The 14,686-nt window shown below is 32.0% G+C and overlaps 1 protein-coding gene across 1 annotated transcript in view; it reads right to left on the reverse strand.

Annotated features, from left to right (window-relative positions):
* Positions 1-14,686, reverse strand: part of LOC129229513 (fibroblast growth factor 8b-like) — a 101,210-nt gene that overhangs the window by 41,064 nt on the left and 45,460 nt on the right. Inside the window, exon 2 of the mRNA XM_054863831.1 lies at positions 4,127-4,178. Coding sequence (XP_054719806.1) covers positions 4,127-4,178 — 52 coding nt within the window. The remainder of the gene's footprint in view (positions 1-4,126; positions 4,179-14,686) is intronic.

Consider the following 14,686-nt stretch of genomic DNA (forward strand, 5'->3'; position numbering starts at 1 on the left):
GGTCAAAAAGGGAATTAAAAAAAAAAAAAAAAGGTAAAATTGAAAATCAGCAATAAGTTTTAGTAAAATTGAACAAATTCATTAAATCAGTAATTTGGAAATTTTTGAGTCAGGAATAAAGTAGATAAACAGTTCAAGAATATAGTCGACTCAAGGTATTAATTTTTAACTGATAATAATATGCTTTAGCAATAGCGTCACAATCGGGGGGCGGAGGGAACGATCTGCCCCGAGTGAAAGCTTCTGGATTCCGGAAGTTCATTAAAAATATATTCAAAAAATGAAAGTCTTAAAATTTCTGAATAATATATCTGAAGTTCTATTTGAAGCTATCAAATTCATCGAAAATGAAGCACAATATTGCAAGGAGGGGGTGGTTACATATGCATCAAGGGCAGTTTTACATAAAATGTGATCGTAATGCTTGTATTTTGAAGTAAACTTTCGTTTTACCACATAAATAAAAATTATTTCTGAAAATTGTTTAACTTTAATGTTTACAAAAAATATTTTTTTTTTGGGGGGAGGGGGGAACACAAATTACCACTCGGGTGACACCCGTTTTAGGAGCGCCACAGCCTTTAGTCATGGAAAAGAACGAAGACAAAAATAAGTTCTATTCAAAGAAGAGACCAAATACAAAGTAACCTAAATATTTCTGTTTCAATAATAAAGAACCCTTCACGGTGAGTAGACAAATCCACAAGTACTATGTATCAAACGAAAGTTTTTCTTCTTTATGTTAATAAAAAAATAACAGATAGAAGTGGATGTATATATAATTTATTAAAAAAAGGAAAAAGAAGCTACGGAACAAAAGCTACAAAGATATCAGTCACGAGCAAGTAGAGGAAAATTTCCGATAAAAACTCAAAAAAAACGTCTTCGAAGTCGGGCTGCCTGTCATTCCAAGGACGTTCGCTTATTTGCTTTTACGTTTTTGCGTTCCTTGCGATTTCAGGAATTTTAGAATTGTTACTCCCGATTATCTGAAGCTTTTACTTATCTCGGGAAATAGTTTCAACCTTTATTTGATCAAAATTACTTTCCCTCCCTGCTCTGAATCTTGGTTTTTAGCACGGGAATTTTAAATTATCTTTCTAAATTATTGCTACATTACTTGCTATGGATCAGATTATTAGTAATTAAGTTGTTTAAGGAAAAGTATTCATCACAAAATTTGCCGTCTCTTCACTGTTCTGCAGCACTGCTAGAAAATGTCATGGAAAGTATTTCTATAAAAGTTTCGGGTACCGATACAGTTACTTAAGTAACGCTGCCAATTTCATTGAAGATGAAGTTGTACTGTTACAAGAGAAATTTTTAGAATTATTTTTTCCTAGATGTTTTCTAGTAGAGCTGCAGTTCATGTTTCAGTGTAGCAATAACGCTTGAGCAGCAAAATTCATAATAATAATAATAATAATTTAAAAAAAAAAAACTCCCAAAATATCACTATTTATGTGAGGGAATGTAGATGCGAAGCAATATAATATTTACAATATCCAATCAAATATTCTCTGAAAATATTTCAGTGCGTTGTTTCTTACACTGGAAAAAAAAAAAAAAAAAACTACAGTACTACTAGAAAATATTTAGGAAACCGTACTTCCATAAAGATTTCTGGTAATCGATTTCGGCGAAACTTGGGTGTTCCATTCGGCAAAATTATCATCATTCGGAAAAATTTGGAAAAATTTGGCAAATTGAGAATTTCTACCCTCCTAAATTTTTTTTGTTCGCGGCGCCCCTGGACATGACAGTGGTGTATGTAAGTTATTTAAAGTTGCTCTAAAACAAGTTACAAGTATTCTCATAAAAACTGATTCATAAAAAAAGTAACTATCTTAAAATACAAACTCTGCTCTTGAAGTTAAAAACTACGCAGTTCCGATTCTTTTCAGACGTTTTTACAAAACCTTCATTTGCTAGAAACTACGTTAGAATGATTTGCAGCATATTTATCCTAACTAGCCGCAGCATTTAATCCATTAACAAAAGGACACAATTTGCCATTACGACACATAATCACACTACGTTTTTTTCTACCCTCTGGAGAAAAAAACAAAAACGATTTTTGACCTAACAAAAACATAGGCGGCACTTCTTAACAAAAGCAATTTAAAAATTTTAAAAGCAGCGTCACTCACTAATTATTTTTTTCGGCATAGAACCGCCTTCCTATAACACTTTCAAAGACATAACTACCAGTGTAGGGATTTTCATTCATCCATGAACAAATCCTATAATAATTACGTTTGGGATAAGAGACATTTTTTTGTCTGCTTTGTAAACGTTAAAAAGTGTGTCGAAAGCTAGCTTATGAAATTAAACAAAAACTTACTTTTTTTCATTGTCCTTGCAATTACGTTTTTATTGCTGTGAGATAGACAGTTACGTTTCTTTTTTGTTAGGGTGTAAATTATTTGCCATTGTGAAGATTATTTTCTATTAAGGCATTTGGTTAAAGCTGCGAGTAAGCGCAGCGTGGTCTGGAGCGCGAAGCGAAAAAATTCAATTGGAATTTCAATTCAGTGGCAACCGTAGAATCACGAACAATAACAGGAAGTAACTGGTAATTTATGCCTTGTCGTCTTCTCTACGGCGATAATAATAACCTTAACTACCTTTAATTCAGTTTAGCTTTCCCTAATATTTTTAGAATAAAAAACTGAGACCATATTTATTATGTATATACAGTAATACATAATTTTAAAGTAAAGCATCAGAAAGTCAATACGCAGTTAAAAAAGTATGAAAAATCTGTTTATAAGGTGCAAAATGGATTATGCCATAAAATAAGAAGTGATGAATAGGTAAATTTCATAATAGAATTAATTTCTTAATGGGATAAAAATATAGAATATGAAAAATGGAACAAAACATGGAAAAGAAAAAAAATAACTAGCTAAAAACAGCTGTTCTATAAAATAGAATAAATTACTCTTTTTAATGCAAGCGTTCGAATTGTGTGGAATAATGTTTTATTAACTTCTCGCTTTTAATTGTTTGAAATGTGACATTATTTAAAAATTTCAAATCAACTCTTTGTTATTTCTACAGAGTAAGGTGCAAATGCTGTAACGTTTGATATTTTTTTCTCTAAAATAACAATTTTAATAAAACAAAAATAAGTATCAAAATTAAAAGTTAAGGAATGTGTCCTACTAATGAAAAGCGTTGATCATCATCAGATGAGCAGTTTATTTTTCGCAATTAACATGGCAAATTTTAATATTCTTGCATTTCAGGATAATATGCTTCACAAATCCTTGTAATAGACCTCAAAAGATTTCTATAGTAGTATAAAATTCGTTAGCCACCAAACTCAAATTTGAATACTGATTTGTGGTTATACTAGTCCTGCTCTTAACTAGATTGAAAGATAATAGATTTCCCCAGAGAGATCTGGATTTAAATACAATGATCATATTAAATACATAAGTACGATGATGGAAATTTTTACGTTGTTGAAAGAACAGAATTTGAAAATGATTGCTTTGATTTGTAAAACGGACACATGTAGTAAGGAAAATGTGACTCAATAATATGAATTAAATTCATAATTGAAGAACACAACAGGAAACTAAAATAAAACTTCAAAAAAACAAACAAAAAAAAACTCGAATCTTTCGGAAAAGGACTCGAGTCATAACTTTATTTCGCACAAAACATCATATGCATCATATGATTTTACGGCTTAGGTTTTATTTTGTAATATATCGATATTATATCGTCTCAGTATTTGTGATGTTTAGTTTAAACTTCTTGATTGGCAACGCCAACACTAAATCAGTTAAGTTTCCGTGCTTGAAAATAAAGATTGGTTCTTTTTAATCTTGTGTTTGTCACTGTTCTATTCATTCTGTTTATCTCTTACGCAGTGTTGCATTATTCTTCTACAAGTTATTATGTATTTATTTTTTTCTTTGAATGGTTTTCGACATGAAACATTAAATAATTATTATTTAATCTGGTATGGTAATGTAGTAAGTTCTAAATGACGTAAAAGGCTATACCCTCTCTGTAAAAGATATTTTAACTGTAAATTTTAACTAATACTTTCGGTGATTTCATACAGTTGTTTCTAAATGCATTTTTGAAAAGCAAAGAGCAACTAACTTACCATTTCGAAGAATATACTACACAGGTGCGCTAGGGAAGTAATTTGAAGAAACCTATAAAGAAGAGACACGAAATGTAAATAATAAATAACTATAATAACTATACATACATTCATGTATGATAGAAATTATGCTCTAAACTAGATGGCTATTTTATTATTATTGTTTTTTTTTTTTTTTTTTTTTGAAAATATGTACCATTGCTTTACACTAAACTTTTGAGCAACATTTACAATCAAAAATAACAACATCTTAATATAGGGATTGCAATACCGGACCAAAAATTCAATACCAGTATTAAGCATTTTTTTAAATGGGATACCAGAATACCGGTATTAACACCGGTATTTGAAATTTCTCAAAAAAATGTTTCAAAACATATTGTTTCGTTGCCACATCTAATAATGCTGTGCAAAAATTGTATCATTCATGAAAATGTATTGTGAACAAATATAAAATGAAGGAACAAATGTCACGGTAAAAAATCATTAGTAAAAAACATAATGCATCTATTGAATTGTCTCTAAGCCTGGAACTCAATGATCAACTTTCCTACAGTTGAAAATACTCTTTCTGAATTCATGCAAGTCAGTAGTACTGTTAAAAATGCGCGATACAACTCCTCTAACTGTCTAGAAGTTCTTCATCTTCAAATAATTCGGTCTCTTGCGTAGATTTTTGGAAAAATCCTTTTGTGTGTGTTTCTTTTGTATTGTGTTCATTTTGTTTTTATTATTTTCTAAAAATGTATAGCTAGTTGTAATTTCTTTCCAAGAGACGATACTTTTCCAATATTAACATCATTTTCTCTTAAGCAGGGGAGGTTTATGTTTGCTTTTTATTAGCCCTTTGGTTTAAGTTTACGATAAAATTGACTAAATTTGATCTTGTTAGTTTCTCTTCTTTGTTTTCGTTTTCTTTTCAAAATTCTTCACAATTATAATTATGTAAATATCTAAAAATATGTTTCAATTGATTATCTTTACCTCTATGCAAAATTTCAACGCACTATATAATGTCTAAATATTATCTTGCCAAGCAGAAAGTCAAATAGTGGGACAGGATGACAAACCAATACTGGTGACAACTGGTGGTGGGTATTTCTTATGCTCAAGAAAAATCTTTTGTAAAAATTTAGTACAGTTGAGACAAATAATTAAAAAAGAAGTCATTGAATATTACTGTAATTGATGGTTGGAATAAATTTTTCATAGGACAAATGCATTCAAAATTACATTCGAAATTAACTTCACAAACGGGAAAGTGAGTGATCAGGGAAATGAAGAAAATAAAAAACATGGTACACAAAAGCGCATGAAAATGCGATTCATCGCACCATCTAATAATGAAAACATCATTTTGAAATCTTTCCGCTACTTTTGTTTAATGATATTTTATTAGTTCGTGCTTTTGAAGCCAAATTTTTACATCAATAGATTGACTTCGGTTCTGTATCATGGAAAAAAAATGTACATTTAAAATACTATAAGTAGATATTTAATAAGATAAATTGAAAGTTCTTTAATTGAAACTGTATATATTTATTATTTTCAGCTAATACCGAAAATACCGGTATTTTACCTCAGCAAATACCGGTATTACGAAATTGCAAAAAAGCTCGAAATACCGGTATTCGGTATACCGGTATTGCAATCACTAATCTGATACATAAAAGTCAAAAACATGAAGTATATTTTATGTAGCACAATTTTGCGTTTTCTTCTTTATCTTTACTAATAATAAAGCTGAAAGTCTCTCTGACTCAAGGGCGCCCATATAATGGGGCAAGGGGGGGCGGGCTAGAGCCCCCCCCCCCTTTGAAATTAGAACTTCCTTGCTTTTAATACTTTTCTCTTTGGAAAATGTAAAAACATTTCTTTTCCAACCATAAATGAATAAATTATTAAAAATGTCACATTTTAATGACTCTAATCTGTCCTGAAATCGGTTTCCACGGGGAAAATATTTGAGCCCCCCCCTTGCAACTTTGCATATGGGCGCCCATGCTCTGACTGTCAGGATCTCTGTATCTCTGTCTGGATCTCTGTGACGCGCATAGCGCCTAGACCGTTCGGCCGATTTTCATGAAATTTGGCACAAAGTTAGTTTGTAGCATGGGGGTGTGCACCTCAAAGCGATTTTCTGAAAATTCGATGTGGTTCTTTTTTTATTCCAATTTTAAGAACAAAAATATCATAAGATGGACGAATAAATTACGAAATTATCATAACATGGAACCGTAACATGGACACAAGCCAATTGGCGAAATACAAAATTATCATAACGTGGAACCGTAACATGGGTATAAGCCAATTGGCGAGAAAATTCACCATACATTATTTGTAAATATATAGGCGAATCAAAAGACCTTTTAATTTTTCTATTAAAAGCAAAGCCGTGCGGGTACCACTAGTATAGAATAATAAAATTTTATTAATATCATAGTAAAATTTATGATATTTACCACCACAGTTTTCAGTTAAAAAAATCTTCCGATAAGAAAGAAAGTTTTAACTATTTTGTTATTTAACTTTTAACTCACGAATAATAACATTAATATGTGATTCACGCATATTTTATTCGTTTATCCTTGTTCCCATGCATAATAAATATATAGAATTAAAATTTCTCCAAAGTATTTGCTTTTATCTTCCAAACTTGTTGACATTTTATCGTACGACAGATTGTAAACATGGAATACCATGTTGACATACTCTGTGGCATAATTTATCAAAGCGAGAAATCCTTATCAGTAGCTCCTATGTTTAATAGGCAAGTTCATCCGTCCTTTAATTGGTTGCCATATACCGCCCGACGATTTAGAAACGCGCAATTATTTCTTACAGGTGGCTATCAACTTCGGTTTTTTTCTCTTCATTTTCGAAATCGTTTCCTCTTTTTTCTTCTACCGCGTGAAAATTTTTCGCTTAGGCGACGACGCTTTTGAGACGAACTAATTACTCCAATTGGGTGAGTAAGATAAGGAAAGAAATTTCGTTTTCTAGAATAGTGAAATTGCTGTAATTTTCAAATGGATTTCGCAGCATTTTTAAGCCTTTAAAAAGACCCGAGACAGAAAATTTCGGTTTTCTTTACTATATAAAAATATTCCTTCATGGAATTAAATATTATATTTTTAAACTAAAACTTGCGGAAAAGGGTGCCCCAATGCGAGGTTACTGTGACTTTTCAAAAATCCTGATTCGGCAAATTTTGATGACTAATCGGCAAATTTTGAGACAATACATTTTTTTTTTAATTATTTTGTATAAGTTTAAAAATTGTTTTTAATGATGCTTAATGTCTCTCCTTATTGTGTGCGTGTATGATAACTTTTTTCATTTATCGTCAAAATTGGAATTTCAATCTGCAAATTGAGAATTTTAGCCCTAACAAAAATTTTAGTTCGGGGCGCCTCTGCTTGCGAATTACTTTTTTCTTTATTATTTTTTTCTTTTTTTCTTTAATCCATGGTGAGTCAACTACAACCTACGAAATAAATGCAACTCACTCAGAATATATATCTAATCAAAAACGCGTCACAAATTTTAAAATAGTGCTGTGAAAAAAAAATTACTTTCAAAAAAATGTTTTACTTTCTGAACATTCAATCCCTTTCGCAACTGAATTAGGAAAAATAAGAAAAACAAATCTTTGAGCCTATTAATTTAAAGGAAGTAAAATACTGCAATTAGTCATATGCATTTTATCATTATTATTATTATTTTACTTTGTTTAAAGTTATATTTTCTACACTTTAACGACTCATAAATATATTATTTAAAAAGTGTTTTGGGAAATTGATTTCGTTTGAATCTAATTTAAACATAATGCATATAATATGTGAAGATAAAATAATAGAAATATTATTTTGCCTCAAAAAAAAAAAAAAAAAAATTTAAGTAATGAGTTAGTTTTCCTTTTCAGATAAATTGCCCAAATTGACCGTCAATAAGATTTTGCCATCCGTGGAGTCATTTTAGGATTATTCTCGTACTAATTTAAGGCCTTATTTGTGTTTAATACGAATAAATGGAGACGCAACGTAAAATAATAAGTAATTTCGCGGATATTTAAAACTTAAAATATCGCTACATGAAGTACAAACCTCGTTTGAGGTTCAGACTGACAAGAAGGTTAGAACATAGCCAAATTATAATAAAATGTAAAGCAAGAATTCATTTTCACTCTTTAACACTTTGTAACTTTCGAATCTGTTAATAAAATTAGATTTGCGCATTCCGTTCAAAAAAGTTTAAAAAACATTAAAGTTAAAGTTGAAGTTGAATCTAAATACACAAACATAAATCCACCCACTAACACAAAAAATATATATAATATGACTGCCTGCCTTCAAATTTCGCCCCCAAATAATAGTCTAAAAAATCGGATGACGAAGATGCATTGCAACGAAATGCAAAGCAAAAGCAATCAATCAAATAGTCTTTGAGAAACCTAAACTTTTGCCGACCTCTGCGGCCATCAAATTTAGACGTCGACGACAGTTTGGCTAGAGCTAGCAGAAGCGAATCTTTTTGACCGTCTTTCAGCATTAAAAGCTTTCACATAAAAATTAAGACATTTAATTATAAAAGTAGGCTGTAATGCCACACTATTTTAGTATCATATAAAATAGTCAAAGTATATCCGTTTTCCGAATTTGTTTTGAATTTTTTTTATTTTTTATGACGTTACTAATGTAAGCAAGATTGGGATCTGGTTGGAATAATGGATACTCTCCGTTATGAAACTGAAGGAAAAGAAAACGACTAAGAACATTTTAACGACGAAATCGTTGGTTAAATGAATGTGCTGTGACAACGTATATAATAACAAATTTTTTCATGGAATTTACTGGCTGTGCATAAAGGTCAAGATTCAGAAAATTTCTAAGAGGCCAATGGTCACTAGACCCAAAAAACTTAGTGGCCACCACTGAAGTATAAAATGGGGTGGGGGAGGGATTTTTGCTACTGTTATAAAAAATAAGACAAATATATAGAACCTTACAGAGTGCATTTTAAAAGCTATCAACATGCATTTTGGAAAATTTAAGTTAAGAAAGGTTTTATTTTATTTATTTTTCTTTTTTTTCAAAATCAATAGATAAACAAATCCATGACAAGAACTGCATTTTAGATGAAATAGTTTTAGTTTATTGCAAAGTCACTGAAGCAGTGATGATCAAATAGAATTTTGCTAATAAAATTTCACTTTTCCAGGAAATAACTAATTAAAAAAAAACATTATTTCAGGAACTTTTTATGTACTTTTTAGTAGTTTGCATTGAGATAAGCATCTAATTCTGTTTTCGGAAACTTAGGCAACTAATATTCTTGTCTACTTCCATCTTGCGAATGACCAAACATAGCGACTACGCGAAAAGTTTAAGATAATAGATTTTTGAATTTCTCTTGCATAATTCCTGCTCATCCCAAGATTTTTTTTTTTTTTTGATAGGAATAACAACAGGGGGGAAAATGGCGACTGAGGACGTTTTTTTTTAGATCGCCACTTTTTCAAACTAGGTCGCACTAAAGGGCAAGATTCACGGTCGTGGCGAGTGGCGACCGTGAATTTTGCCCTTTAGTGCTTGAGTAGCGAGCTATGAGCTTAACTATGTTAATTTATGTCGAGAACAAACACCATTTCCGTTTCTTACTGAAGAGAACTCTCGTAAGAACATGGCTTTTTAAAAACGAACATAAAATATCTAAAACATGGTCAAAAGAGATGTTTCCCTTTTCTACAAATACAAGTTTTTAGACTGATTTCATATTTCACAGCTAAGTGTTAGTTTAGTTACACAAAAATAGTCCATGGGTTTTTGCCACAAAATCACGACAAAAATTTAGTACACATATTCCGGAGAAACAACGGGACCAATTTTCAGTGGAAGGAAAAGCAGCGGTATTATAGTTTGGGCAAACCTAACCTGCCAGCATTGTGAAGGCTACGCAGATCGTAATCACAGCATTACGAGGCTGCCAGATTAGATTTTCCCAACGGAAAATTAACAAAACTATTATCCTGATACCAGATGAAGTGATTTGTAAGAATCTTTTGGGAAAACGCGGAATTCCATTTTCCACAACACGTGCTTTGTTAAAAAGTATAATAAAATAAAAATACTTTGACAAATAAATTGGATTTGCTTATCAACGCACAGCACAAAAATATTTATGCATCTTTCCTTCATTAATTTCATTAAAAAAATTTTTTTTTTTTTTTTGATTCCACAATAACATTTCAGGTTAAATCTCAATTCGATTTCTAGTAAAATTGAACCTGATTCGAAGCATCTGAATGTACTTCAAATGTTTTCCAGAAAAGTAAATTTCATACTCTTCGCATGAAATTTCATTGCATCACAATTCAATATTATGTTTTTTTTTCTCTCAGAGAGAGAGAAGGAGAAAATGCTAATTTCTATTTACTTTAGCCGCGAAACGCCTCTACTGCACACAACAATTTACATCAACCAGGAAAAGCTTTTCTTCTTTAAACAAGAACTCTAGAAGTCGGTGTTTGGCAATGCACAGCGAATCATTTTTATTCGCTTATTAACAAGATCGGAGAAGGATAGCCTTGATCCGTCACAAGTGTAAACATTAAGCACTTGCACCTGTCTGGCCCAACAGCTCCGACGAGACAGCGTACGGAACAAAATGAATGGAGTTTATTAGCGAGAATGAATTATGTGGTTCGCTTCCCCGCTAAGCGTCGAACATCGTGAATGATGATAGAGGGGAGTGTGTCGAACTTCTGTTTTTCCGACTTGAAAAAATATTTCCGCAGGATACTGGGTTACTTTGAGCCACGCTGTTCAACTTTGCGCCACTTCAAATCAGAAGCGCCCCATGCTCAAGTTCTTGGGACGGCAGAAATTTTCAATTTGCCGAATATAACTCCAAATTTTGCAAATGAGCTCCAAATTTCGCCGAATGATGATAACCTTGCCGAATATAACTCCAAATTCTGCCGAATGATGATAATTTTGCCGAATGGAACTCCAATTTTGAAAAATTAACTCCAAATTTAGCTGGATGATGATAACCTTGCCGAACATAATTTCCAAATTGTGCCGAATGAACTCCGAACTTCGTCAAATGACGATACTTTTTCCGAATGGATCTCCAAATTTTGCCGATTGGAGTTGCAAATTTCGCCGGATGAAGATAATTTTACCGAATGAACCCCAAATTTCGCCAAATGACGATTATTCTCCCGAATGAAACTCCAAATTTAGCTGAATGATGATAATATTGCCAAATATAACTCAAAATTTTGCAAATGAGGTCCAAATTTCGCCGAATGATGATAACCTTGCCGAATATAACTCCAAATTTTGCCGAATGATGATAATTTTGCTGAATGGAACTCTAAAACTTGCCGAATAAGGAAATTTTTCGGAGGTCACTGTGATCTCCATGACTTCTCATCATCTCCTCTGCTTCAAAATTTTTAGTAAATAATTGAACGATGCGCAATCTTCTTTTCACCCGAGGGTCGAGACTCATATGTGATGACTCTCGTGGGCAAGAACGCATATAAAATTTAAATATGCTTCAGTTGTTTTCCTAGCTAACATATTTTATCTATACCAAATTCCATTTGACGTTTAGAAACCAATTCTGAACTTTTGGCCCCAAATTTGCAGCAGTCATTTTTACTACTGAATGAAGAACATCGGTTGGCTCAAAGTGACTCTAAATGGCAAGATAGCTAAAAATCAGGCTAATAATTTCAAATGGATTTATTAATTATCACTTCTTAACTTTGGATTCACTATACAATAGTTTGGGAATGTTTCTCCTGTTTTATGTCCTGACAGTTTTCAAATAGAGGGGGACTCAACATTACTTTAAATGACTATGATGTTTAATGTTGCACAAAATTAGCTTTGCTGTACATACAAATTTGCTCATTTGGTTTCCGCTAAAAAAATTAAAAAAAAAAAAAGCGTGCAAGGGGGGGGGGAAAGGAAAAACATTTAATTCCAACATTTTCCAGTTGTAAGTATTGAATCCAAAACGCGTTTCTTTCAATGTCTCGAAATCTGCAGATACTACCGTTTACTTGCCCTCAGCAGTATAAGTCTCAACAATCCAATTTGGTTCATTTCGGGTTTTGTTTCTTAGATTTCGCGTTGCAATAAATGCTTCATCAAATTTGGTGCCAATTCAGTCACTTATTTTTTAAAATGCATTTAATAAAGTAGATTTTTTTTTCAGTCCTTGTTTTAACAAGGACTGAAACACTTAAAAGTGTTTCCAATAATCCATTATGCATTATACTTCAACGAATTATTTAAAACCTTGAAGGAATAACAAAGTTAAAAACATTGTTGAGAATAATAATGCAAACAACGAGAATGATTTAATTACGACCTATCCTCCTTTATTTTGAGCAGAAATGACTCTTGTGAGGAGTAAAAAAACCACCTGCTGCCTGCAGTGCTGCGAACCAATGCAGAAAAAGTAGTTTTACAGAGATTGCCAGAAGAATTTTCGACCGTGGTTTCTTTACGTTGAATTCAAAGGACCATTATCGACAATGACCAAACTTACTTTTGGCGTTAAATTTTATGATTGCGAAGCTAGAGCTTATTGGTCGCCAATTTATGACGTCACTTCCTTTTCATTACTCTCATTTTATGTTGAAAATTTTCATTAATTGCGCAAAAGTAGTAATATTGTAAAGGAAAAAGAAAAACTCTTTGAAGTTTTGTATATCTTCTAACTTGCTTTGAACTATTCTTCGCATACAAATGGAAGAAAAGAATACAATAGTTTCTTTTGTTTTATTTTCACTCTAAGTAACAACGGCTTTCTAGGAACATGTGAATGAAATGTGTTGTTTCTCTCAGAAAATAAGCTTTCCCATTTGAAATCAAAACTCTCCGTTCAGAAAAAGAGAGGGGGGTGGGAATGAGATTCGTGCTACTATACCGGCGTTTTCTACGAGTTTTCATTCATGAAATTCAAGCCATTTGCACAATGAGCCCACTCTAAATACGTTTCGCAGCGAATTACGCACGCACGATCAACCAACATTCCGGAAAAATAACAATAAAAAAAACCTATCCACGCACATACACATACGCGCTTGTATACCTTACCCTATAAAAAATGTTTTAATAAAAACGACAGTGACAAAAAATAAAAAAGAGAGAGAGAGAGAGAGACTGACAAAGACGTTATAACAAAAAGCTATAAATAAAAAAAAGCGTGGGAGAGCTCGGATTGGGAAACAAAACAAAGCCGAAAGCAGAAGAATCTTTTCTTCTTCGTTGGTGGCGCCGATAGGGTGCCCCTTGCAGACGACTGAAAACCTTCCGCAGATTGTTGCTTTTCTCTGTCCAGAGTTATCTCTCTTTGCTTTTTATGGATACATATTTATAGATTGGTCAGAGGGATTTCACTAAATATGAAGCCGCCGGAGATGTATGGATGTGTGTCATAGATGGGACTGATAGTAGCATTCGTAGTAAACATTTCCTCATTGAGGATTTTTGAAAATTAAAATTAGTGGGGGCTTCGTGAGAAATTTTCAATGGAGGGCGTTCTCTTTTTTTTTTTTAAATCCGCGCAGATAAACAGACAGATAGACACATACATATATAGACAAATAAATATTAAGACATTGATGTAAATAAGTATATGATATATAGGTACGCAAATAGAAAAAGAAAAAAGGATAGATAAAAATAGATACAAATAAATAAAAAGAGATAGATACAAATAGTTAAATATATAGATAATTAATTTCTATATAAATAGAAATGGATAAAAACATAGTATAAAATAGATAGATATATATTAATAGCAGAGGCGGCGAATGAGACTGAAAAGGGGGGGGGGGCAAAAAAAAAAACCGACAGCTAAAAGCCATAAGACTTTTAGCGGCAGAAAAAAAAGAAAAGAAAAGAGAGAGATGGATAGAAACAAATAGACAAAAAGATATAAATAGGTATAGATAGAAATATAGATAGATAAAATAATAGATATTAATAGATAAATAGTTATAAATAGGAATCGATAGAAACATAAATAGATATACTATATATAATTATATAGTTAAGTCCCTTCATAAAGAACTTCAAGGGACCGTAAATTTTGTTCGTTGTTACGGGAATTTCGTTAGAATGGTATTCGAACAATGCAAATAGGACTGAACATTTATTTCACAAAAACGAATAATTCGTTGTATTGGGATGAGCTGTAGAAAGCACGAGTTATTATATTAGTATTGACGGTATCCCAGCTGGAATTTTGACGTTTCCCAGGCTTTTAAAATAAAGAGGTTTTAGTATTCAAAAGGTTTAGTATTCCCTTATTTTAAAATGCATTAAAAAAGCATAATTTGTTATTGATTTTATGCTTTCAAAAATGTTCACAAATGATAGCTCTAGCTTCAGACTTTCATAAGCCGATAAACGAATGAAACATTTACAGCTTTTATCGGAAAACAGGAATATTGCAGGAAAGTAAACGAGGAGACTTGCGGGAAAAACTCCTCCAAGGCTATTCGATCGCGACCTAGAAGTTGAACGGAAAAAC

Source organism: Uloborus diversus, chromosome 9 (genome assembly GCF_026930045.1).
Source record: "Uloborus diversus isolate 005 chromosome 9, Udiv.v.3.1, whole genome shotgun sequence".
Taxonomy (NCBI): Eukaryota; Metazoa; Arthropoda; class Arachnida; order Araneae; family Uloboridae; genus Uloborus; species Uloborus diversus.